General features: G+C 39.8%; 1 protein-coding gene across 1 annotated transcript in view; it reads right to left on the bottom strand.

Annotated features, from left to right (window-relative positions):
- The window catches only part of PHACTR1 (phosphatase and actin regulator 1), a 555275-nt gene extending 531896 nt beyond the window's left edge, over window positions 1-23379 (bottom strand). The window contains exons 1-3 of the mRNA XM_066377083.1: window positions 23295-23379; window positions 22653-22699; window positions 21363-21515 (exon numbers count right to left, since the gene is read on the bottom strand). Of these exons, the coding sequence (XP_066233180.1) occupies window positions 21363-21465 (103 nt within the window). The 5' untranslated portion in view covers window positions 21466-21515; window positions 22653-22699; window positions 23295-23379. The remainder of the gene's footprint in view (window positions 1-21362; window positions 21516-22652; window positions 22700-23294) is intronic.
- Between the last annotated feature and the right edge of the window lie 978 nt (window positions 23380-24357).

Raw genomic sequence — 24357 nt, 5'->3', positions numbered from 1 at the left:
GACTGAGTATACTTTTTTCTCCAGTGTACATGGATCATTCTCAAGAATTGACCATATGTTGGGCCACAAAAACAACATCAGCAAATTCAGAAAAATTGAAGTTGTACCAAGCATATTTTCTGATCATAAAGCCTTGAAACTAGAATTCAACTGCAAAAAAGAGGAAAAAAATCCCACAAAAATGTGGAAACTAAACAACATACTTTTAAAAAATGAATGGGTCAAAGAAGAAATAAGTGCAGAGATCAAAAGATATATACAGACTAATGAAAATGACAATACGACATATCAGAATCTATGGGATGCAGCAAAAGCAGTAATAAGAGGGAAGTTCATATCACTTCAGGCATATATGAACAAACAAGAGAGAGCCCAAGTGAACCACTTAACTTCACACCTTATGGAACTAGAAAAAGAAGAACAAAGACAACCCAAAACCAGCCGAAGAAAGGAGATAATAAAAATCAGAGCAGAAATAAATGAATTAGAGAACAGAAAAACTATAGAAAAAATTAATAGAACAAGCAGCTGGTTCTTTGAAAAGATCAACAAAATTGACAAACCCTTGGCAAGACTTACCAAGGAAAAAAGAGAAAGAACTCATATAAACAAAATCCAAAATGAAAGAGAAGAAATCACCACGGACACCGTAGATATACAAAGAATTATTGTAGAATACTATGAAAAACTTTATGCCACTAAAATCAACAACCTAGAAGAAATAGATAAATTCCTAGAACAATACAACCTTCCTAGACTGAGTCAAGAAGAAGCAGAAAGCCTAAACAGACCTATCAGTAAAGAAGAAATAGAAAAAACCATTAAAAACCTCCCCAAAAATAAAAGTCCAGGCCCTGACGGCTATACAAGCGAATTTTATCAAACATTCAAAGAAGACTTGGTTCCTATTCTACTCAAAGTCTTCCAAAAAATTGAAGAAGAAGCAATACTTCCAAACACATTTTATGAGGCCAACATAACCCTCATACCAAAACCAGGCAAGGATGGCACAAAAAAAGAAAACTACAGACCAATATCTCTAATGAATACAGATGCTAAAATACTAAACAAAATACTAGCAAATCGAATACAACAACATATTAAAAAAATAATACATCATGATCAAGTGGGATTCATCCCAGAATCCCAAGGATGGTTCAACATACGTAAAACAGTTAACGTAATACACCATATCAACAAAACAAAGAACAAAAACCACTTGATCTTATCAATAGACGCAGAAAAGGCTTTCGACAAAATACAACACAATTTTATGTTTAAGATTCTCAACAAAATGGGTATAGAAGGAAAGTATCTCAACATGATAAAGGCCATATATGATAAACCATCAGCTAACATCATATTAAATGGCACTAAACTGAAGGCTTTCCCCCTTAAATCAGGAACAAGACAGGGTTGTCCACTCTCTCCACTCTTATTTAATGTGGTACTAGAGGTTCTAGCCAGAGCAATCAGACAAGACAAAGAAATAAAAGGCATCCATATCGGAAAAGAAGAAGTAAAGGTATCACTTTTTGTAGATGATATGATCCTATACATCGAAAACCCCAAAGAATCCACAAAAAGACTACTAGAAACAATAAGCCAATACAGTAAGGTCGCAGGATACAAAATTAACATACAGAAGTCAATAGCCTTTCTATATGCCAACAATGAAACAACTGAGAAGGAACTCAAAAGAATAATCCCCTTCACGATTGCAACAACAAAAAAATAAAATACTTAGGAATAAACATAACAAAGAATGTAAAGGACTTATATAATGAAAACTATAAACCATTGTTAAGGGAAATCGAAAAAGATATAATGAGATGGAAGAATATACCTTGTTCTTGGCTAGGAAGAATAAATATAATCAAGATGGCTATATTACCCAAAGCAATATACAAATTTAATGCAATTCCCATCAAACTTCCAATGACGTTTTTTAAAGAAATAGAGCAAAAAATCATCAGATTTATATGGAACTATAAAAAACCCCGAATAGCCAAAGCAATCCTAAAGAAAAAGAATGAAGCTGGGGGCATTACAATACCTGACTTCAAACTATATTATAGGGCCACGACAATCAAAACAGCATGGTATTGGCAGAAAAATAGACAATCAGACCAATGGAACAGAATAGAAAGTCCAGAAATAAAACCACACATATATAGTCAAATAATTTTTGATAAAGGGGCCAACAAAACACAAAGGAGAAAAGAAAGCCTCTTCAATAAATGGTGCTGGGAAAACTGGAAAGCCACATGCAAAAGAATGAAACTGGACTACAGTCTCTCCCCCTGTACAAAAATTAACTCAAAATGGATCAAAGATCTAAACATAAGACCTGAAACAATTAAGTACATAGAAGAAGACATAGGTACTCAACTCATGGACCTGGGTTTTAAAGAGCATTTTATGAATTTGACTCCACAGGCGAGAGAAGTGAAGGCAAAAATTAATGAATGGGACTACATCAGACTAAGAAGTTTTTGCTCAGCAAGAGAAACTGATAACAAAATAAACAGAAAGCCAACTAAATGGGAAATGATATTTTCAAACCACAGCTCAGATAAGGGCCTAATATCCAAAATATACAAAGAACTCATAAAACTCAACAACAAACAAACAAACAATCCAATAAAAAAATGGGAAGAGGATATGAATAGACACTTCTCCCAGGAAGAAATACAAATGGCCAACAGATATATGAAAAGATGCTCATCTTCTTTAGCTATTAGAGAAATGCAAATCAAAACGGCAATGAGATACCACCTCACACCTGTTCGATTAGCTGTTATTAGCAAGACAGGTAATAGCAAATGTTGGAGAGGCTGTGGAGAAAAAGGAACCCTCATACACTGTTGGTGGGAATGTAAAGTAGTACAACCATTATGGAAGAAAGTATGGTGGTTCCTCAAAAAACTGAAAATAGAACTACCTTATGACCCAGCAATCCCTCTACTGGGTATATATCCCAAAAACTCAGAAACATTGATACGTAAAGACACATGCAGCCCCATGTTTATTGCAGCATTGTTCACAGTGGCCAGGACATGGAAACAACCAAAAAGCCCATCAATAGATGACTGGATAAAGAAGATGTGGCACATATACACTATGGAATACTACTCAGCCATAAGAAATGATGACATCGGAACATTTACAGCAAAATGGTGGGATCTTGATAACATGATACGAAGCGAAATAAATGAATCAGTAAAAACCAGGAACTGTATTATTCCATACGTAGGTGGGACATAATAGTGAAACTAAGAGACATTGATAAGAATGTGGTGGTTACGGGGGGGAGGGGGAATGGGAGAGGGAAAGGGGGTGGGGAGGGGCACAAAGAAAACAAGATAGAAGGTGACAGAGGACAATCTGACTTTGGGTGGTGGGTATGCAACATAATTGAATGACAAGATAACCTGGACTTGTTATCTTTGAATATATGTATCCTGATTTATTGATGTCACCCCATTAAAAAAATAAAATTATTATAAAAAAAAAAAAAAAAAGATCAGAGGTTATTAGTCAGAGACTCTGTACAGTAAACAATAGCAGAACAAATCCAGGACCATTAACCTAGCTGGCAAAGACCATTAACCCTTTGGGCCAAAACAAAGTATGGTTGACCTTTCTTAGAGCCCAAACTGTGTGAGATTATTTCCTATATCAGTTACAATGAACTATCTCAACATAAGGAGTTTTTTTTTATTTTTAAAATTAAGACATAAAATTAAAGATAAATCTGAAGAGCTTGATTTAGGTTAAAAGAACATATATGTGTGGGAGTTTGTGTACCCATGTATATAAAAAGAATATAAGGATATTGACCAGGTTGTGAAGAGTACCTATTTTTAGAAGATGGATATTATTAAGTTTTGTTGTTTTTTTATATTTTCTAAATCTTCTATAATTGTTATGTTTTTTAATTTTTTTTTAATTTTAGAGAGGAGAGAGAAAGGGAGAGAGAGAGACAGAGAGGGAGAGAGAGAGAGAGAAGGTGGGGAAGAGATGGAAGCATCAACTCCCATATGTGCCTTGACCAGGCAAGCCCAGGGTTTCGAACCGGCAACCTCAGCATTTCCAGGTCGACGCTTTATCCACTGCGCCACCACAGATCAGGCTAAACCTTCTATAATTGTTATGTGTTACATTGATATTGAGAAGGAAAACAAGTTATGGGTATCATAAAAAGCTCTTATAAGCTCTTAGGCAGATATCTCCATCCACACTGACCCCTGAAGATCAACTTAAAAGACAGAGACCCACCATCACATATAGTTTCCGAAATAAGTAAAGGTAAAAATTACTTAAGCAGTTGAACCTAAAGGTATAATTAAACAAACTAATTCCATTGCCACATTATATCTTATAATACTGAGACATTCTATCTTTGAATGTGTAGAAATAAATGAGCCATTATGTCCACACATCTTTTCTTGTATCGCCATAGTTGCCAATATAATTGTATATAATATAGGACTACAATTTAGTAGGAAGAATCAAAAGGTTCAGAATTATAATTCTGGCTCCATTTGTAATAGCTGTGTGAGCTTAGGAAGTTACTTGATTATTGGAAACATAGATTACTTCTTCTGTAAGATGTGGATAATAATAAGTTTTTTGCAAATTTTCCTTTTTAAAATTCATTTTAGAGAGCAGTGAGAGAGAGAGGTGGGGGAGGAGCCAGAAGCATCAGCTGTCATATGTGCCTTGACCAGATAAGCCAAGGGTTTTGAACCTGCGACCTCAGCATTCTAGGTCAATGCTTTATCTACTGTGCTACCACAGGTTAGGCCACAAATTTTCTTTTCCAGGACTAAATGAGATAATAAATACCAAGTCCCTGGCATATAAATGTGAATCTGCTTCTCACTTGCACTTTTTTTTTGCAACTTTTATATATACCCACAATATTGAAATAGTGTAGAATAAGGGGCTAATATAAAAATCAGTCTTGGCCCTGGCCGGTTGGCTCAGTGGTAGAGCGTCGGCCTGGCGTGGAGGAGTCCTGGATTCAATTCTCGGCCAGGGCACACAGGAGAAGCACCCATCTGCTTCTCCACCCCTCCCCCTCTCCTTCCTCTCTGTCTCTCTCCTCCCCTCCGGTGGCCAAGGCTCCATTGGAGCAAAGTTGGCCCGGGCACTGAGGATGGCTCTATGGCCTCTGCCTCAGGCGCTAGAGTGGCTCTGGTCGCAGCAGAGCGACCCCCCCCATGGGCAGAGCATCACCCCCTGCTGGGCGTGCCGGGTGGATCCCGGTAGGGTGCATGCGGGAGTCCGTCTGACTGCCTCCCCGTTTCTGGCTTTGGAAAAATACCAATAAATAAATAAATAAATAAATAAATAAATAAATAAATAAATAAATAAATAAATAAATAAAGGAAAAAAAAATCAGTCTTATAGTATGATGTTTTGAGTGTGGTCTTGCTTTCCAAATAGAAGGTGTAAATTAGCCTAAGCCAAGCAATTTTTTCTTTGCCTGTCATCTGTCAAGTTTAATCACCAAATAGTGTATAATCAACTAAAAGGAACAGAAAAATCTTACTGTGTAAGTTCAAAAGAGAAATAAGGTCTATTTTTAACCAGCTATAGCTGAATCTCTCTCTCTCTCTCTCTCCTTTCTTTACAACATTCTCTGACAGCCTATAGTTCTATGAACTAACTGAGTTGCACTAAGACTAAAACAAAAAACTTTTGTTCTTTAGATAATCTCATAAATGTTAACTCAGAATTTTTTGTTTCTTATGAAAAAAACAAGCCAGAATTTGAAGTAATGTTGGTAACATCAAATGTATGGTTCATGTAAATATTTCAAATGGATTATTAATTTTAAGTACTAGTGTTAGGGAAAAAAATATTGCATTTATAATAAAACTTTTAATTGAGAAAATAAATTTTTCATTTAAACAATCTCCTAATTTTCTAAATAATATGAGAGGAATATTAAAGGCCCAGTGAAACTACATATTCAGAGGCAGATATAAAACATATTTGTAAAATTATTTAGGAAAGGCACACAAAATATTTTGGGTAGTTTCCCAAGATCTCTATACCAAACTTTGCACCTATAGAATTTAGTCTCTATTGGCAATCTATGCTTGGGTATTCTATAGGGTCTTTACATTGAATATATTCTAAATTTAATTTATTTTTTTTCTCCCTCCATCCTGACTCTCTTCCCATTTCTTCTTTTAGGGAACAGTTTCATAATCCATCCCGTGGGTCCAAGTAAAACATTTGGGAATTATTCAAAGTACTCCCTTTTCACCTTCTGTCTACTCACCTTACTACAATATAATCTACAAAATATATTTCAAAGATCCCTCTCCTGACAATTCACTGTCAATTCCCTGTTCAGGTTATCTTTCTTTCTTTCTGGGATCATTGCACTAGCTTCTCATGGTTTTCTTTGCCTCTAATCTTACTCTCTCCAATCTTTCTCCAGATTGTGGTCTTGATAAAAACTGATCTGAAAACAGATCTCCCCTGTGTTAGAGTTGTGGATTCAGTATCAGATTTGGAATTCTTTAGTTGGGCATACAAAGTCTTGCATGCTATTCTAGTCTCTTTGCATGCCATTCTTTCTCCACGTCTACAATATACTTCCTATTCTGAAACATGTACAGTTCCTCTAATACTTTATACTCCTAATATGTTAATGGCCTATCACATACCATTTCACACTGCCCAGAATATTCTCTTTCTTTCTCTTACCGATGTCTAACATTTATATTTATTTTTTATTTTTTTGTTTTTGGGTGAGAGGAGGGAACATAGTGAGGCAGACTCCCACATGTGTCCCGACCACCCAGCAAACCCATCTGGGGCCAATGCTCAAGTACTGAGATATTTTTAGTGCCTGAGGCTGATGTGCTCCAACAGAGCTATCCTCAGCACCCTGGGCTGTGCTCAAACCAATGAAGCCACTGGCTTGTGGGAGGGGAGGAAGGAAAGAAAGAGCGGGGGGGGGGGGGGAGAAGCAGATGGTCACTTCTACTGTGTGCCCTGACTAAGGATTGAACTGGGACTTCCATATGCCAGGCTAATGCTCTATCCATTGAGCCACTGGCCAGGACCTACCTACGTCTAATTTAAAGGCAGATTAACTGTCATCTCTTCTTGAATACTAACTTGAAAGCACATCTTCCTGACTCCCCAAAACACACACACACACACACACACACACACACACACACCCCTTTTATCTGATTTGGATGCCCTCATCTGTGCTTACAAAACTTCTACTGTGTACATTCTCCCAGCATTAATCTTTTGAAACTGAAATTATTGATTTATTTATGTGTCTCTATATTATATGGTTAAGTTCTTGAAGCCAGAGGATTTATTTTGAATTTGAATTGCCTGCACATGGGTTAGTATTTAACAAATAGCGAATTTTTTTTTTTTTGTATTTTTCTGAGGTTGGAAACGAAGAGGCAGTCAGACAGACTCCCGCATGCACCCAACCGGGATCCACCTGGCATGCCCACCAGGGGGCGATGCTCTGCCCATCTGGGGTGTTGCTTTATTGCAGCCAGGGCCATTCTAGCGCCTGAGGCAGAGGCCATGGGGCCATCCTCAGCGCCCAGGCCAATTTGCTCTAATGGAGCCTTGGCTGCGGGAGGGGAAGAGAGAGACAGAGAAGAAGGAGAGGGGGAGGGGTGGAGAAGCAGATGGGCACTTCTCCTGTGTGCCCTGGCCGGGAATCGAACCCGGGATTCCTGCACGCCAGGCCCACGCTCTACACTGAGCCAACCGGCCAGGGCCAACAAATAATGAATTTTAATGTATCTAAATCTTGGATTTTTCTTCCATTTCTTTCATTTGCCTACCTGGGCTTTATTTTCTTCATCTATAAAAGTAAAGATTTAAACTAGTCAATGGGTTTCCAATTTCAAACCTCATACTATTTGCTCTAAAGTATCCAGGAGTTGAAAAAATTAACAACTCCCTAAAGATAGGAAAAACCCTGCCCTGGCCGGTTGGCTCAACGGTAGAGTGTCTGCCTAGCATGTGGAAGTCCAGGGTTCGATTCCCAGTCAGGGCACACAGGAGAAGCGCCCATCTGCTTCTCTACCCCTCCCCTTCTCCTTCCTCTCTGTCTCTCTCTTCCCTCCCGCAGCCAAGGCTCCACTGGAGCAAATTGGTCCAAGTGCTGAGGATGGCTCCATGGCCTCCACCTCAGGCGCTAGAATGACTCTGATGGCAACAAAACAATGCCCCAGATGGGCAGAACATAGCCCCCTGGTGGGCATGCCGGGTGGCTCCCAGTCGGACACATGCGGGAATCTGTCTGACTGTCTCCCCGCTTCTAACTTCAGAAAAATACAATATTAGTTTCAGGTGTACAGCATAGTGGTCAGACAATTATATAGTGTAGAAAGGGACCCCTCTGATAGCTTCAGGACTCACCTGGCATCATACATAGTTACTACAATATTTACAATATTCCCTATGTTGTACTTTACACTCCCATGATTATTTTGTAACTGCCAATTTATACTTCTTAATTTCTTCACCTTTTCACACCAGTTCCCTCGCCACCCTGCTGGAAAGCATCAGTCTCTGTATCTATAAATCTGTTTCTGTTTTGTTTGTTGGTTTATTGTTAATCTGGTATTTCAGGTCTCTCCTGGCACCCACTCTTTCTCCAGCCTCAGGCTTCACCTTCACTTTCTTGCACTTCATGATCCGCTCAGGCTGAATTGCTTATACAGAGAAAGGTACATGCTGGCTTTCCTTGTGAAGAATGCCCCACTATTGTGTTAAATCCAAGATTAAGCAAATATATCAACGCTTCTTTGTAGAATTCTCTGAATTATTTCTTTTCTCTTTTAGAACCTGTTTTTGTTTCTATTCAAGCACTTTTTGTTGTATTAGATTGTCTGAGCTTCTTGAAGACAAAGAATAGTTACTCAATGAATGTTTTTCCTTTACTGTGATGATTTATTCATTCCTTAAATATTTATTGGGACTCTATTAATCTAAATTTATTACTTTATGTTATTTTATTCTTATAATAATAATACTGCATTTGTTATAATTTTGCACATGGGGAAACAAAGGCTTATAAAGGTTCAGCGATTTGCACAGCCAGTCACATGGCTGTTTAATGGTTGGGTTAAAATTATCTTCCAGGTATTTCTGACATCATTTTCTTCACACTACCAGGCTTTTTTAAGGAATCAAAAATTTTTTTAAAAAAGAAGAGAAATATGATTTAAAGTGAATTTTTCCAGATCTATTTCCTCATTCCTAGGTAAATGTGGACTCACTTAAATTATTGCCAGGAAGCCACAGTCTGATAAACTACGGTGTGATAGAAATTCAGAGGAAATCAGTACAGTTTACCTAATGTTTTAAGAATTTGAAAAAACCAAATTTCCAGCAAAACTATAAAGAGTATTTTGGGGGGATTTGGTAGCAATTTTATTTTAAAATCAAAGTTTTATTGCTTTTTCTTATTCCTGTATAAGACTGTGTCATATTTTCAAAGGGTCTAGACCAGTGCTTTTCAACATTTTCCACCTCATAGCACACATAAACTAAAATCTTACAAAACCAAAAAAATATATTTTTTGCCAGTCTGACAAAAGAAAAAGCTATAAATTTGATTCATTCATATCGGACAGCTATTGTGTTAGCTGTTGTCATTTTTTCATTTGACAATCTAAGGGAAAACAGGTGAGTGCCCTAACTAAATAAATAGTCAGGTATTACATGTTTTAAAAATTCTTGTGGCACACCAGTGCCACCAGTTGAAAATTGCTGGTCTAGACATTTGAATTAGGAAAAAATTGTGGTAAAGGATATAAGAGATAGGACAGAGGTGGGGGATACTTCTCAGGGAAGGTGACGCCCAGACATTTTTATCTGAGGTTTAACAAAATTAAAATATACCATATTTTTTGCTCCATAAGATGCACTTTTCTCGCCCAAAAGTAAAGGGGAAAATGCCTGTGAATCTTATGGAGCGAAAAATATGGTTATTTTATTAAATATTTTAACACACCATTTGGTTCAGAACATTTTTTTTTTCTTATTTTCCTCCTTAAAACCCTAGGTGTATCTTATGGTCAGGTGTGTCTTAGGGAGCAAAAAATACTGTAATTGACATAAGAGCTAAGATTTATTAAATGCATATTATGTACATGATATTTTGTTTAGTGTTTTATATTTACTGGTTTTCAAACTTCAGTCATTTCTTGTCATTTTAATGGATTTTGCTACATCTGTCATCTGCATTATTTACTTAATGTTTTTCTTTAGACTTTAGTCAGCCTGTTTTCCCCCCTTGTTCTAAGCAGTGGCACATAAGTGTGAGATCTAGTGATATAGTTTATATTTCAATTAAATGTTTTTGCTTTACATTTTTTCAAAAACACATTGAGGCAAATGCATTATTATTATAGAAGAGTTCATGTATTACCTAAAAATCAGAAATTGTACCCTGGTTTGTGAAATGCTATTTTGTTTCATTTAATCCTCAAAATAACCCTTTGGGTTAAGAACACTTATTATTACCATTTTCATTGAAAAGGAAAAAGTGAGAAAAAGAGAGATGAAATAGCTTGCCTAATGTCACAAGCTAAAAAGGTGAAATCGTAGTTTAAGTTCAGATCCGGCGTTCCTTTGAAGTCCAAGCCTTAAAACACTGTGACGTCCTTTAGAAAATCCTGGAAAAGATTTCATTTCTACCCACATTATTTTATATGCCATAATTGCACTTTGCAAAGTCTGAATGTGTACAAAAGTGACTAAGAGTGTAAAAAATTAAAATAATTGTGTAAGGTTGATTTTCTTTTCATTTTTTCTCAAATGGTTTACTGTTACCGTTTTGCTTTTATAATTAAAAAAAGATACATAGAATTGTGAAATAATATCTCTATTTATTCTTAGAGTTTCAGAAGTCTAATTTAACACCAATATTCATTCAGTGGTATTGTGTGAGTGTGTGGGTTTGATTATTTACTGAGATATTCTTTAAAATATTCAAGGTGGTGTTGGCTGTGAGCTGATTTCAATGTGCTAGACTCTCTATCCTTGCCACTGCCAACTCCGTTACAGAGGGTGGTTCTGAACATTTATTGGGGTGGGGGTGGGGGGAAGATTTGTTTGGGCAAAGGAGGAATAAGAATTCTTTCCCAAGCACCTGCAAGTTGTTTATGTAATTTGGGTCATGCTTACATTGGCTGTGTGGAAGCTACATCTTTAATCCACTTTCTTGCATGTCTTATGTGAGAGTAGTCGTTATTATTAATTGACTGGAATTATTTCATTGTATTTTCATACGATTTTCCTTTCTGTCTCTCATTCTCTCTCTCTCTCCCTCTTTTCCTCATGCCGTATTTTACTTATGAGCCCTGTATCACAATATGTGGCAAAGCAGATGTTTGTTGGGAGCAATGGCATACAGAAATTAGGAGGCAGATAAATGTCAGTACAGAGGATACAACTTTGTGTACCATTCCAGGGCACACTCCAGAAATAGAAAGTTGGATGTCATGGTCATCTGTATATGGATGGACTTGGCAGGCTGGCAATCTGTACAATATTTTTCCTTTTGATCTGCCTTCACTCTCCTTTTCACACAAAATGTTCCCTATATTGAACATGGGTTTGGAGAGCCTGAGTGTGAGCAATTAGAAGTCTAAAATGGAGTGTGTGGGAGGTTCAGAAGGAAGCCTTGGTAGTTAAGCTTGTCATCCGTGAGTGAAGCACAGCGTGCTGCTTCCTGGCTAGAGTTCTAGAGAAAAACATAAAGACCCAAAAACAAGCACTTGTTAAGGATGACGACCTGTGTGCCGTAAAAACAAGGCTGTAAACTATTAGAGAGATGTCATCTAAAGCACTTCTCAGAGACTAAGGTCTGGGAAATATGCTGCTCACAAAAATTAGGGGATATTTCAAAATGAATATAAAGCAATAAATATCCCCTAATTTTTGTGAGCACAATGCTTACAAGTAACCTAGTTGGTTAGGGCATCACCATGAGTGGATATAAGTGAACAGAGAAGACCTGGCTGGTTTCGTTGCGCTGGTCACAGCAGAACTTAGAGACTGGTGGGAGGACATTAGATTGGTGAATGGAACAGGTTATACATAAATCAATTGGCAAGCATGCTCCAAACAAGGATCCATATGCTTTGCAATCCTTGTTCCTGCCTCCACCCTTATGGAGCAAATTAGATCTGCAAGTCCAGATATAAGTTCCATTTATGACCATATTAAAGTCTCAGGGGACAGACACAGAGAAGGAAGACCACCTGGCATTGCTCAGCAAGACCCCTACAAAGACCATGGCCATGCTTACAGTGTACATCTTCAATGTGGGGCTTTGGTGGGTATTGACAGCCACCTTTTCTACTGAGTGTGGTCAGAAGCAGGAGTGTGTATGGTAGCTGGTTTGAGGATTAATCAGCCTAATCAGCCAAAAATGGTGAGAATTGAACTAGGCAGTACAGCTCTAAAGAAGGAAGGGAAAAGGGATCTCAACTAAGACACAGTTCAGAGCTAGCTTCCTAACGTGTTCAGAGCAGCTTTTGAATTGACCTCAATTAGGTTTATCAGAGCAAACACTGAGTGGTCACCTCTTCCATAATTCTACTTTTAAGTAGAATAAAAATTCATTCTTCACAAACATTGTATATAAAAAAGCCCTTCTAAAAAGGGATCCCTGGAAATCTATTTTAAAAGGTTAATTCTAGGCCCTGGCCAGTTGGCTCATGGTAGAGCGTCGGCCTGGCGTGCGGAAGTCCGCGGTTCGATTCCCAGCCAGGGCACACAGGAGAGGCACCCATCTGCTTCTCCACCCCCTCCTCCTCTCCTTCCTCTCTGTCTCTCTCTTCCCCTCCCGCAGCGAGGCTCCATTGGAGCAAAGATGGCCCGGGCGCTGGGGATGGCTCCTTGGCCTCTGCCCCAGGTGCTAGAGTGGCTCTGGTTGCGACAGAGCGACGCCCCGGAGGGGCAGAGTATCGCCCCCTGGTGGGCAGAGCGTCGCCCCCTGGTGGGCGTGCCGGGTGGATCCCGGTCCGGCGCATGCGGGAGTCTGTCTGTCTCTCCCCGTTTCCAGCTTCAGAAAAATACAAAAAAAAAAAAAAAAAAAAAAAAAAAAAGGTTAATTCTCTTCAATAGTGAAATAATTGCCTACTTATTTTCTTGTTGCTTTTGATTTTTAAATTTTTTCTGTTTCGTAGATGTTACAGAGATGACTTTTTGTTATTCCCTGCATTTCTAGGTATTTGACAGTTATTTTTACCTGTATCTCCCCTTGACCTTTAGTACAGTCTCTATTTTCAACTAAAGATGCTAAAGATGTTAGTTCTTTAAAGGTCTTTGAAAGTCCTTTCCCTGAATCCCAAGTTCTTGTATGATAGATTTAAGTATTTTCATTCTTTAAGTTCAATAGAGACATTTGATAAATCTTAATGCTTCTAATATATACCAAAGTTCTACTATATATATATGCACTAGGCACCCAGAAAAATGATGTTTAAGATTACCATCATCTAGGTAGGTAACTGACACTTATGTAATAATAAGACAATAGCATTAATAACTAATCAATAAAAAATCATGTACTAAATATTTTATAAGCATAACTCCTTTAATTCTCAAAAACATCTATGTATTCAGAGCTAGCATTATATCCATTTTGATTAGGACCCTGAGTCTTAGAGAAGTGAAACCATTGATGTGAGCTCATGCATCTAAAAAGTGGTGAAAGCAGAATAATACAATATGGCAATGGCTAGACCAGAATGCTTGGGGCAAAAGCTTGGAAAAGTGAGGCAAGGCTTCACAGAGGAGAGGATATTGAGGCTGGGTCCTACATTAAGCACAAGAAAAAAAATAGCATAAGCACACACTGTGAGGATGATTATCATGAATGATTTACAAAAATGAAGTGCTACCAAATGCAATGCCTTTAACAAATATCTTTGTATCTTGAGGAACTGTAACGAAGTCCTGGAGGTTTAGGGTGTAAGTTTAGAGTACATTGAACTCAAAGGTAAAGATGGAAAAACCAGCTGTCTGAGCAGCTGGTTTCAGAGGGTGGGCTAAAGGTAGGGCTGAGAGGCATTTGGGAGGGTGGGAGAAAATGGTTGAGAAAGGGGTTTAGATGAATTTCTCTTTATTTCCGAATACCAGTTGAAGAGACTCTTGGCTGCTCACTGAGGCATTCATCAGTTGTCAAAACTGGCATTTCCCTTTGTTGAACAAGACAATGTAGGTGACAGAAAAGATGCATTATGATGAAGTCACAATGACTATAAAGTACCTGTTTGTAATGGAAGAGTTATTTAAAATGATAAAAGAGGGCAAATTGTGAGCAGGAGGCTTAAATTTGATTGTTTAGTGACTTCAGTCAATTTTCTCTTTTTTAATGTATTTTCTTTTTTGAAGGAAATTTAAATGTCCAAGGATATTGACAGTCTTTGAGGGAAGAAACCTAGCATCATGAGAAGGGCATAGATGTGTGTGGTGAGAGGAAATCTGGTCTGGTCTTCACCTATCACCGTGAGCTGTGTAATTTGGACATGTGGTTGAACCACTCTGAGTTTCAACATCTCTGGAAGAGTGATTTAGTCATGCATGTCACCTTCCTTACCTGTGGGGTGGTTTCAGTCAGATATACTTGAATTCAAATCTGGGCTATGCTTCTATCTAACTGTATAGTCTTTTTATAAATGGAACTTTTTGGAGTGAGATTGGTTCACAAATCCGTATTAAGTTTCAAGCATAGAACTCAATGAATATCATCTGCACACTGCATCATTTGCACATTACCTGAAGCAAAGTCTATTTCTGTCCCCATTTATCCCCCTTTTCTCACCTCCACCTGTCCCCACCCCCCTTTCCCTCTGGCTGTCACCACACTGTTGTCTGATATGTGTATAGTCTTTTCTAATCTGCAAAATGAACATCATAATTCCTTTTTCTCCAAATTTCTTTCAGAATTAATGGATACAATGAATATGCAAAGTGCAGCACCAGATACATAGTCTAATCTTTTTTTTTTTTAAAGTCTATTTGCGCCCTGGCCGGTTGGCTCAGCGGTAGAGCGTCAGCCTGGCGTGCGGGGAACCCGGGTTCGATTCCTGGCCAGGGCACATAGGAGAGGCGCCCATTTGCTTCTCCACCCTCCCTACTTCCTCTCTGTCTCTCTCTTCCCCTCCCGGAGCTCCATTGGAGCAAGGATGGCCTGGGCGCTGGGGATGGCTCCTTGGCCTCTGCCCCAGCGCTAGAGTGGCTCTGGTCGCGGCAGAGCGTCGCCCCTGGTGGGCATGCCGGGTGGATCCCGGTCGGGCGCATGCAGGAGTCTGTCTGACTGTCTCTCCCCGTTTCCGCTTCAGAAAAATACAGGAAAAAAGAAAAAAAAAGTCTATTTGCACCTTTTCAATGGTTTAGATTTATTTAAAAGGAAAGACCTGTATAAATAAATATCCTCAGATAACAACAGCTGCATGATGCACTAAAACTTCCTTTGCTATAGCCTGACCAGGCAGTGGTGCAGTGGATAGAGTGTCGGACTGGGATGTGGAGGACCCAGGTTTGAGACCCCCGAGGTCGCCAGCTTGAGTGCGGGCTCATCTGGTTTGAGCAAGGCTCACCAGCTTGAGGTCGCTGGCTTGAGTAAGGGGTTACTCGGTCTGCTGTAGCTCCATGGTCAGGGCACATATCAGAAAGCAATCAATGAACAACTAAGGTGTTGCAACAAAGAATTGATGCTTCTCATCTCTCTCCCTTCCTGTCTGTCCCTATTGTCCCTCTCTCTGACTTTCTCTGTCTCTCCCACAAAAAACAAACAAAAAAACCTTCCTTTGCTATAAAGTGGGAAGTCACTCGTTCTTAGCCCCAGGTGCACATTTGAACCACTGAGGACAATTAAAAACATTCCAAAGTGTGGGTCTCTTCTCCAAAGACTGATTTAATTGATCTGCTATGGGACACCCACCTTGAATTTGTAAAAGCTCCCAAAGTGTTCCTAATATGCACTGTATTCAATCATTGCTTCTTAATCTTTCAGATAAGTTAACTGACAATCTTGTTAAAATGCAAATAATGCATCTCTAGGTCTGGGGTGGGGCCTGGGATTCTGCATTTCTAACAAGCTTCCAGATGAAGCTGATGCTGCTACCTTGGGACCACACTCCAAGTAGCCAGTGATTAATGATCCATAACAGTGGTTCTTAACTTTCCTTGCTCATCAGAATAACTCAGTTGCTTGTTGAAAATGTGGCATTGGGTATCTCAGTTGGTTAGTGTCATCCCGATATACCAAGGTTGTGGATTCGATCCCTAGCCAGGGTACACACAAAAATCAACAAAACGAATGCATAAAATAAGCGGAACAACAAATCAATGTTTCTCTCTCTCTCTCCCTCTTCCTCTCTCTCGCTTTAAAAATCAATCAGTAGCCTGACCAGGAGGTGGCGCAGTGAATAGAGCATCAGACTGGGACATGGAGGACCCAAGTTTGAAACCCCAAGGTCTCTGACTTGAGCACAGGCTCACCAGCTTGAGCATGGGCTCATCTCATTTGAGCAAGGCTCACCAGCTTGAGCCCAATGTCGCTGGCTCGAGCAAGGGGTCACTTGGTCTGCTGTAGCCCCCAGGTCAAGGCACATATGAAAAAGCAATCAATGAACAACTAAGGTGCTGCAATGAAGAATTGGTGCTTCTCATCTCTCTCCCTTCCTGTCCCTATCTGTCCCTCTCTCTGTCTCTGTCATACACACAAAGAAATCAATCAGTAAAGAAAATGTAAAAATTGCAGCATTGGGAACTGGGTCTGGCCCTCACAAATTCTGTTTCACTTGATTTATGGAGGAACCAAAAGAATCACTAATCTACAGTGTCCATTTCAACCCCCAAATCCCATGATGCAAATTTTGTGATTTTTATAATATAACTTCCCTCCTTGTTCAATTTTTCAGTAAAATGAATTATATAGTCTGAAGGTGAATATGTGAGCTATCATTGTCAGTCCCTGAAAGATGGGTGAACTCAAGTGATGGGATGTCAACACATGGCTGATCTTTATGCCATATATATATTTAGCCTCCAGAATTCTCCTTTTGATTTAATGAAGGTCATCGAACTCTCTTTGTGTGAGCAAGATTTGCTGTTGACAGAGCACTCACAGATTAATCAGGAGAGCATCCTTCACCAAGGAGAGATGAACAAATGACCCTGGGATATTCTCTGCTTTCTGCAGCACATGCTTTCTAGAGTAGAATCCCTGCAGACATGGGTTCATCTTCCCTACCTCGGGATCAAACCAAGTAAAATGAAGATGGGAGAAAATAGCAAACTGTGTTATACAGCAAAGCAGACAAATGACTTTTGAAAATCCCTGGGGCATCCACAAGAATTGGTCCCATGATAGATTGAATAGCTTTTTCCTTCTTCTTCTCATCTTCCTGGATTCTTGCTCTTACTAGCTAGCTAAAAACATCATATTTTTAGGGACAGGCTCTTACCACTTTAAAAGAAAAATTGAAAAACTATATGAGGGTTGAAAACATTATAATTCTGGTATTGTTGCTTTGGATAACCACATTGCATGTAATTAATATGGAAGGAGTTGGTTTCCAAAAAGTGTATGAATGTGTATATGAATTGATACAAGAATGGCAATGTGGAAAGTGAGAGAAACTCATATGTTTTCTTGCTATCCTTTTTAAAAGTATGTGTACCTGTAAGAGCATTTGATCAGTCTGTAGAAATATCTGTATGAACCCTGGAGTGGACAACTCAAAAAGGTAATAATCATATACCAGTTTGGCTGACTATGTCCTAGGTCACCCACGTTACAGAAGAAGGTACCAAAAAGGGGCTAGTTGACCTTACCTACATCCTCAGTTCCTGGGAAGGGCCAGCCAAGCAGAATCACCATGTGTGGGATTCAGCAGCAGCACAGACTTTAACTGCCTCAAATGCCTTTCTCAAGAGTCAGCCGTCATGCTGCCCTCCTTCCACTGGTCCTTGGAGCCTCACCATTGTAAGATTTGGGCTTTAGTCATCTATTCTAACACACGTACATTTGGTTTGAAAAGAGAAGGGTACAAGCCAGGGCCTCAGGCTTCTGCCCATTCAATTGGAGCCATTTATCAGACCGAGGGGCTTGTTGTCCAGGAAAGGCTGTGGAGTCAGTGCCCTGTGGAAGGAGGCTGCTGTGGAGGGCTGGAGCAATGCAGGGACAAGCCCCATGCTGGAGTGGCTGCAGAGTCCCAAAAAGGAGACTCTGGGGGAGTGACCAGTCCTAGGTAGTGGGGCTCCGGATAAGGTGTTAGAAGAAAAGGGGCTGTTATCTTCCAAGCGAAAGGAAGAGCTATGTACATTGGGAGTACTAAGGCAAACGTTTACTGTTTTTCATTTTTTCTGAGCTATATTTTGGTGAGGCAAGAAAATGATCACCGTGTTTTAACATTTAATTTTTAAAAAATTTTTACTCAAAATAGGAAGTTAAACTCTGATCAGGCCTCATTTGTTTGCAAGGCAGTGGCTTCCTTTTGACATCTTAGACAGAGGAGAGATGGCCTTTTGCCAAGAATGTTTTTTTTTATCAATTTGCTTTGTAGCATTTCCTAAGTTGCACTTTAAAAATCTTACCTCATTAATGCACTTAAGACCATATAAATTAAGCATTGTTATTTGCAGAGGAGGAAACCAAAGATTAAAGAATTGTATTTGCCCAGATCTACCATGGCAGGCCCAGGATTTAAACCTAGGCCATCAGGGTCAAGGGTGATATCCTGGACCACTGCATTCTCCTGCCTCCAATACTGAGGAGAGTGTTCCTGTTCTGGGCGGAAAGAGATACTGGACTGGATGGACTGTTTCTTAAATGTGTTCCCCGAGGCTGGAGTGCTGGCCACGTCATCATCATTGAAGTTCTTGTTTAAAAGTCAAAGTCCTCAGCCTTACACCTGGATTTCTGATTTGGGAAGTCTGAGGTTTTTGGAACTAGACCTAGATGATGTTTAGGGAACCTTCACCCTTACTACATGTTCAAAATTCTCTGATGGAAACATCATTCTTATTACCCTAAAATAAACATGGTATCAGAAAGCAGCAGTAGCTTATACTACCACCTCCCCTACATTTTAATTATTCCAACTCTGGTTTCTAAACCACAGTCGCTGATGGTGACAATTCTGACCACTCCACCCCCGTCTCCATCTGTTGACAACCACCAAGAGGTCATGAGGGGTAGGATGGTCTGAAGGCTGCATGCTAGAATTATAGTTCGACTGTGAATTCGTTTATAGTTGGAGTTGGCCAGACAGAATATTATGGAAGAAGTTAATCTGTGAGCAATTATTAGAGCAGTGGCTCCTATATAACTTCATGGAGATTGGATGAGAATTGCTATGATCACTAAGGCTATGTGGCTTACTGATGAGCAGGCGATTAGTGATTTCAGATCTGTTTGATGTAAGCAGATTGAGCTTGTTATAATTATGCCTCATAGGGAGAGAATTATAAATGGGTATGCCATGTTACTTGTAAATGGGTTCAGGAGGGCTGTGATTCGTAGTATGCCATAACCTCCTAGTTTTAGTTTGAGTCCTCTGAGACTCCCACATCCTGCCTTTTTTCCTTCCAAAAAACCCTGTAGCCTGGTCTTCTTTTTTTTTTTCCTTTTTTTTTTGTTTTTTGGTATTTTTCTGAAGCTGGAAACAGGGAGAGACAGTCAGACAGACTCCTGCATGCGCCTGACCGGGATCCACCTAGCACGCCCACCAGGGGGCGATGCTCTGCCCCTCCGGGCATTGCTCTGTTGCGACCAGAGCCACTCTAGCGCCTGGGGCCGAGGCCAAGGAGCCATCCCCAGCGCCCGGGCCATCTTTGCTCCAATGGAGCCTTGGCTGCGGGAGGGGAAGAGAGAGACAGAGAGGAAGGAGGAGGGGGTGGAGAAGCAAATGGGCGCTTCTCCTATATGCCCTGGCTGGGAATCGAACCCGGGTCCCCCGCACGCCAGGCCGACGCTCTACTGCTGAGCCAACCAGCCAGGGCCGCCTGGTCTTCTTAAATGCTTAGATTCTATCTACTGCAAGCAAAGTGGACCAGTGTATTATCTACAATTTACAGCCTCTCTCCTTCTCTTGTTCTGCCAACAGTGAGGCAGCTCAGGTGGGAGACTCCAACTGAACGTTATTCTCCCATTCACATTGAGTGGACCCGACCCAGCAGTGTTCCAATGTGGGTCTGGAGATGGGACTGAGCCTGCCTCAGCCCCCTTTCCCGTCCTTCCTCCACTCTCCAGCTCCTTCCAGCAGCTGCTTACTTGTAGACCTGAGCAGGCTGAAAGTTCTGGCTAGTCTCTTACCCTTTTCCTACTTCGATAACATAGTCATATCTTTTTAAGTGGTTGAGAGTAGCAATGCTAATTGCTACATATACCCACAGGATAAGCAGAATTAACTAGTATATCACTTTTGTGAATTTAAGCACTGCTGACAGTGCATTGACCCAAACAGATAAACCAGATGGATTCCAACCCCTCTTGACTTTAAGAAGACTGAATCATGCCCAGAAATATGGAAACAGAAAAGGAGGAAGTCTTGCAAGCCCTCAAAGATGCCATAAGAAATTGGCTTGAGAGTGAGTAAAAATGATTTAGAAGAAAGACACCAGGGAAAGCCAGGGCAGAATATTATCAGCACTCTGTGTGAAGTGCTATCACCATCTAGGAGCAACATAAACCGGCATTATCAAAACAGCACTTCCCCCTCTGCTCTGCCTTGTGACTTCCAAGAATTCAACTACTTTGCTGTTTAAGAATATAGGCATTGCCCTTCTCCTCAGTGCATCATTGGTACCATTTGGGATATGCCCATCATCAGGTTGCATTGACTTGAATACTCCAACTATTCCATGGAAAAGAGAAAATATGAAATATGCTTAAAAATTCTCCTGCCTCCCAAGAGATCCCATAAAACACTCCAGCTTCTTTCTGTACTCAAACATGTTAAGGAAACACTCTAAATGCACCATTGAACAGAAGAGCAGGCAAACTAGAGCCTGACCATTTTGAAATATGTAATAAAAATGTACACATCAGCAACAGTTTGCAACAGGCATGTTTCTGCTGCTCCCCAAGGGCACTGTTAACTCCTTGAGGCAGTGGCTGCATTCTGCTAAAACAGATAAGGCAGGGTGGAAGCTCAGAGCATATCACAGGAGCCTCTGAGCCTGCTGGATTCAGTCTGGTGGTCGGGGTGCCCCAGATATCCTCAAGGGCAGCGCCTGCAAACTCAGCCTTTCCCAGGGCGTAAAAGCATCCCAAAGGCCTTTCAAACTATGCTTTCCTTTCTCCCTCCCACTTGATTTATTACCTTGAGCTCCTTGACTGTAGAAGAATCTCTGAGCCGACTCAACATCCAAGAGTCTGTGAGCAGACTCGACATCCAGAAAATAATCCATTTTGGGATAATCCATCTTTGATGTTTCAAAAACAGAGTTTTAAGACAAAATAGTCATTTGTATGCCTATGAAAGAGGAAAAAAAATTCACAGACCTGCATATATATTATATGTACATATGTATATATATTTAAATTACCTCATTATTAAGTCCCATTATTTGACTGACATCAAATTCTAAAGCCACCCTTCAACATAACTTTTCTATAGTATTTGAAAATGTCACATTTAACTGACATTCATTTAAAGTAATATATTCTACCTCCCCCTCAACCCCCTCCCCCCCAGATGAGCCAGGTTAATGAGAGGCAATATACCAATCTTTTCTTATTGTATATTAACTGGAAAATACTGTATACTTTTAAATTCATGTGTTATCTGTTTTTTCTAAAGGTTTGTTTGATAAATGGCATCATTAAGTGTCAGCCTTTCTTAGTATTGATCCTCAATTGATCCAGGGAGTTCCAATTCCCCTTGAGCAGCAAGAATTACCTGGGAATCAGAGCCTCCACTTAGGTATGCTTTTCATTTATGACATATGCTGACATGTTTTCTGTAAAATGCCTTGAATCCATTCCTTTATAGCAATTCCCTCAAACATATTTTATAAAGTGCTAGAGAATCATACCTGTTCACCCCTGGCACAGGCTGCTTTTAAAAAAGAATTCTGGTTTGTAGAGCAGTGATAATTATTTCCGAATTACAGTTATCCCTATAATATTATCACGCACTAGTCTGTCAAAAAGCTATACCTCACTAAAAAACATTCAGCCTGATGGGTTCCTGCGAACATATGTAGCCTTTTTCTGTCACTTGCACAAATGAACTACTCTATTTCTGCAGTATGCTTTTGGAAAGAATTAACGAGACAAAGTCATTAAAATCAAGCTCAGTAGGCTAACTCAGCCCTTTCTTTTTCTAACAGTGCCCATTTTAATTTAAGAAACCAAGTCTGGTAAGAGAAAACTTTAAAAAATACCCAAAGGTACCCCAACAGCAAATCATACTTACTGGAAATAGAAACAAAAATCAAGGTCTAACTGCCGGCAATAAAAACAAGAGCAATTTCAGCCAGAGAGTCTTTGATCTCACTAAATATTCCCAGTGGAAGTAAACAATTTTGATTTTTTTATTAGAATGGCAATGAATAACATACCATCCACTGGACTTGCTTTATCTGATAAAATGCCTAGAGCATGTTACCTTAGCAACGGAAGGTGACGCCAGCCTCAGCCTCTTTGTATCCTCCACTGTGAAGGACAAAAATGACCAGTTTCCAGTGTAAAACTTTGGCAGAAAACCATCCTCATCAAAATCTACATCGTCACATGGGTCCATTCTCCACCCCCCCCCCCCATCTGTCCCCACCCATCTCTTATGCAGAGAAGTGTCATAGTCTTTAAAAAAATAGTTTTTGGCTTAATTATTTATTTTTATTGCCCACAAGTCCCAGTATGACTTTCAATTACAGCAGGATTACATGATTCAATAGTTAATATGATAAGAAAGTTGTCCAGAGATTACTGGGGGCACGAGTTCTTACCCTGGTACTGTCTAGGGTAGAAAGGAAAGGTCATTTTAGCTAACACATGTTAAACATTCTACTGCTATAATTATTACAAAGATCATCCATCGGCATCTAGGCTGAAAATAACTCTCTTTCCTTCTGTGAATCAGTCACTGCAAGACGCTGAAAAAGCTGTTTGAAATTTCCCAGCTTTTAAAAGATGCATTATAACATAGATCTTTTGTGAGATTCCTGTCCCTCCCCCCTCCCCCCACCAAAAGAAAGGTAGCCAAAAAAGATGTATGAAAAAAAGAGTCTTAAAGTTAGCAGATACTCACCAGCATTGTTGGCCGCTTTCAACAGAACACTGTAGAGCCTAACGTGAAACTGTGCACGAGGCTGAGACTGCAAGCCCAGATGAACAGCTTCTAATTTTTCCTTCAATCTCAATTCAGGAGCAGGGAGCAGAGAAAGGTGATGGATTTACCCATTTTATATTGTGATGAAATGCAATGCCTAAAAAGAGATCTGAGTAGAGCTGCTCTTTAGAACACATTAGACTGCTAATTTAAGAAATTTGAAAGGTTTTGTTTTACTGTCTTTTATGTGTTCTCTCCGCTACCCCCTCAATTTAATTTGCATTTAAAATTATGCTCATGTCTCCCTGGTTCTCCAAGGTGGGGAGTACCTTCTAATCACGATGGCTGCTTGGGTAGGTTGTAGTGCACCGCCACTTTTATTCTGAGCTGCAAAGCAAGGTGGGTAATTATAATTGTGAGCTGTTTTCTGGAGTGAAATACAGAGTGCATGTTGATTTCACCCCCTCCCTTTTCCTTGGCCTTTCTTCCTCTTCCTGCCTCTGATTGCTTGGTCAAACATCCAGCCCAAATCATGCCAATCTGTCTAAATGCATTCCTCTCTGTCTGAATGTAACAAAATGATCCTAACAGAAAAATTTAAAAAAGAAGAAGAAAAAAATCCTTTGGTTAGATATTTTAGCTTATTCTGGCTGGATATCCTTCTTACCACACTTCAGTGAGGACATTTAGGTACAGTACTTGAGACCTGCTCATGAAAGGCATAATGATAGCCAAATACAAGCCCTGTAGTGAGTTTTCTACAACCTCCTTGTACCCTTTGTTCACCAAGCAGAATTGATAATAAGTACTAGGTGGTGTGGAATGTGTTGGGTTGTTAGGAAAAGAAAAGCTGCATTTGAGAAGCGTTGGAAGGAAGACCACCAGACTCCTCCATCCCATGTACACAGCTCTGCTGATTGTTCTTAAAACAAACATAAAAATCTCCTGCTATTTGTCTCATGGCTTTTCCTACCCAGTCAGAACAAATCAGACATCAAGTTAGTGTTGCAGAGAGTTAAACTTGATGAAACAGGAAGTTAAA

The sequence above is a fragment of the Saccopteryx leptura genome, chromosome 3, assembly GCF_036850995.1.
Source record: "Saccopteryx leptura isolate mSacLep1 chromosome 3, mSacLep1_pri_phased_curated, whole genome shotgun sequence".
In the NCBI taxonomy this organism is placed as follows: Eukaryota; Metazoa; Chordata; class Mammalia; order Chiroptera; family Emballonuridae; genus Saccopteryx; species Saccopteryx leptura.
The sequence above is the reverse complement of the archived record's forward strand: the minus strand, read 5'-3'. Positions and strand labels throughout refer to the sequence as shown.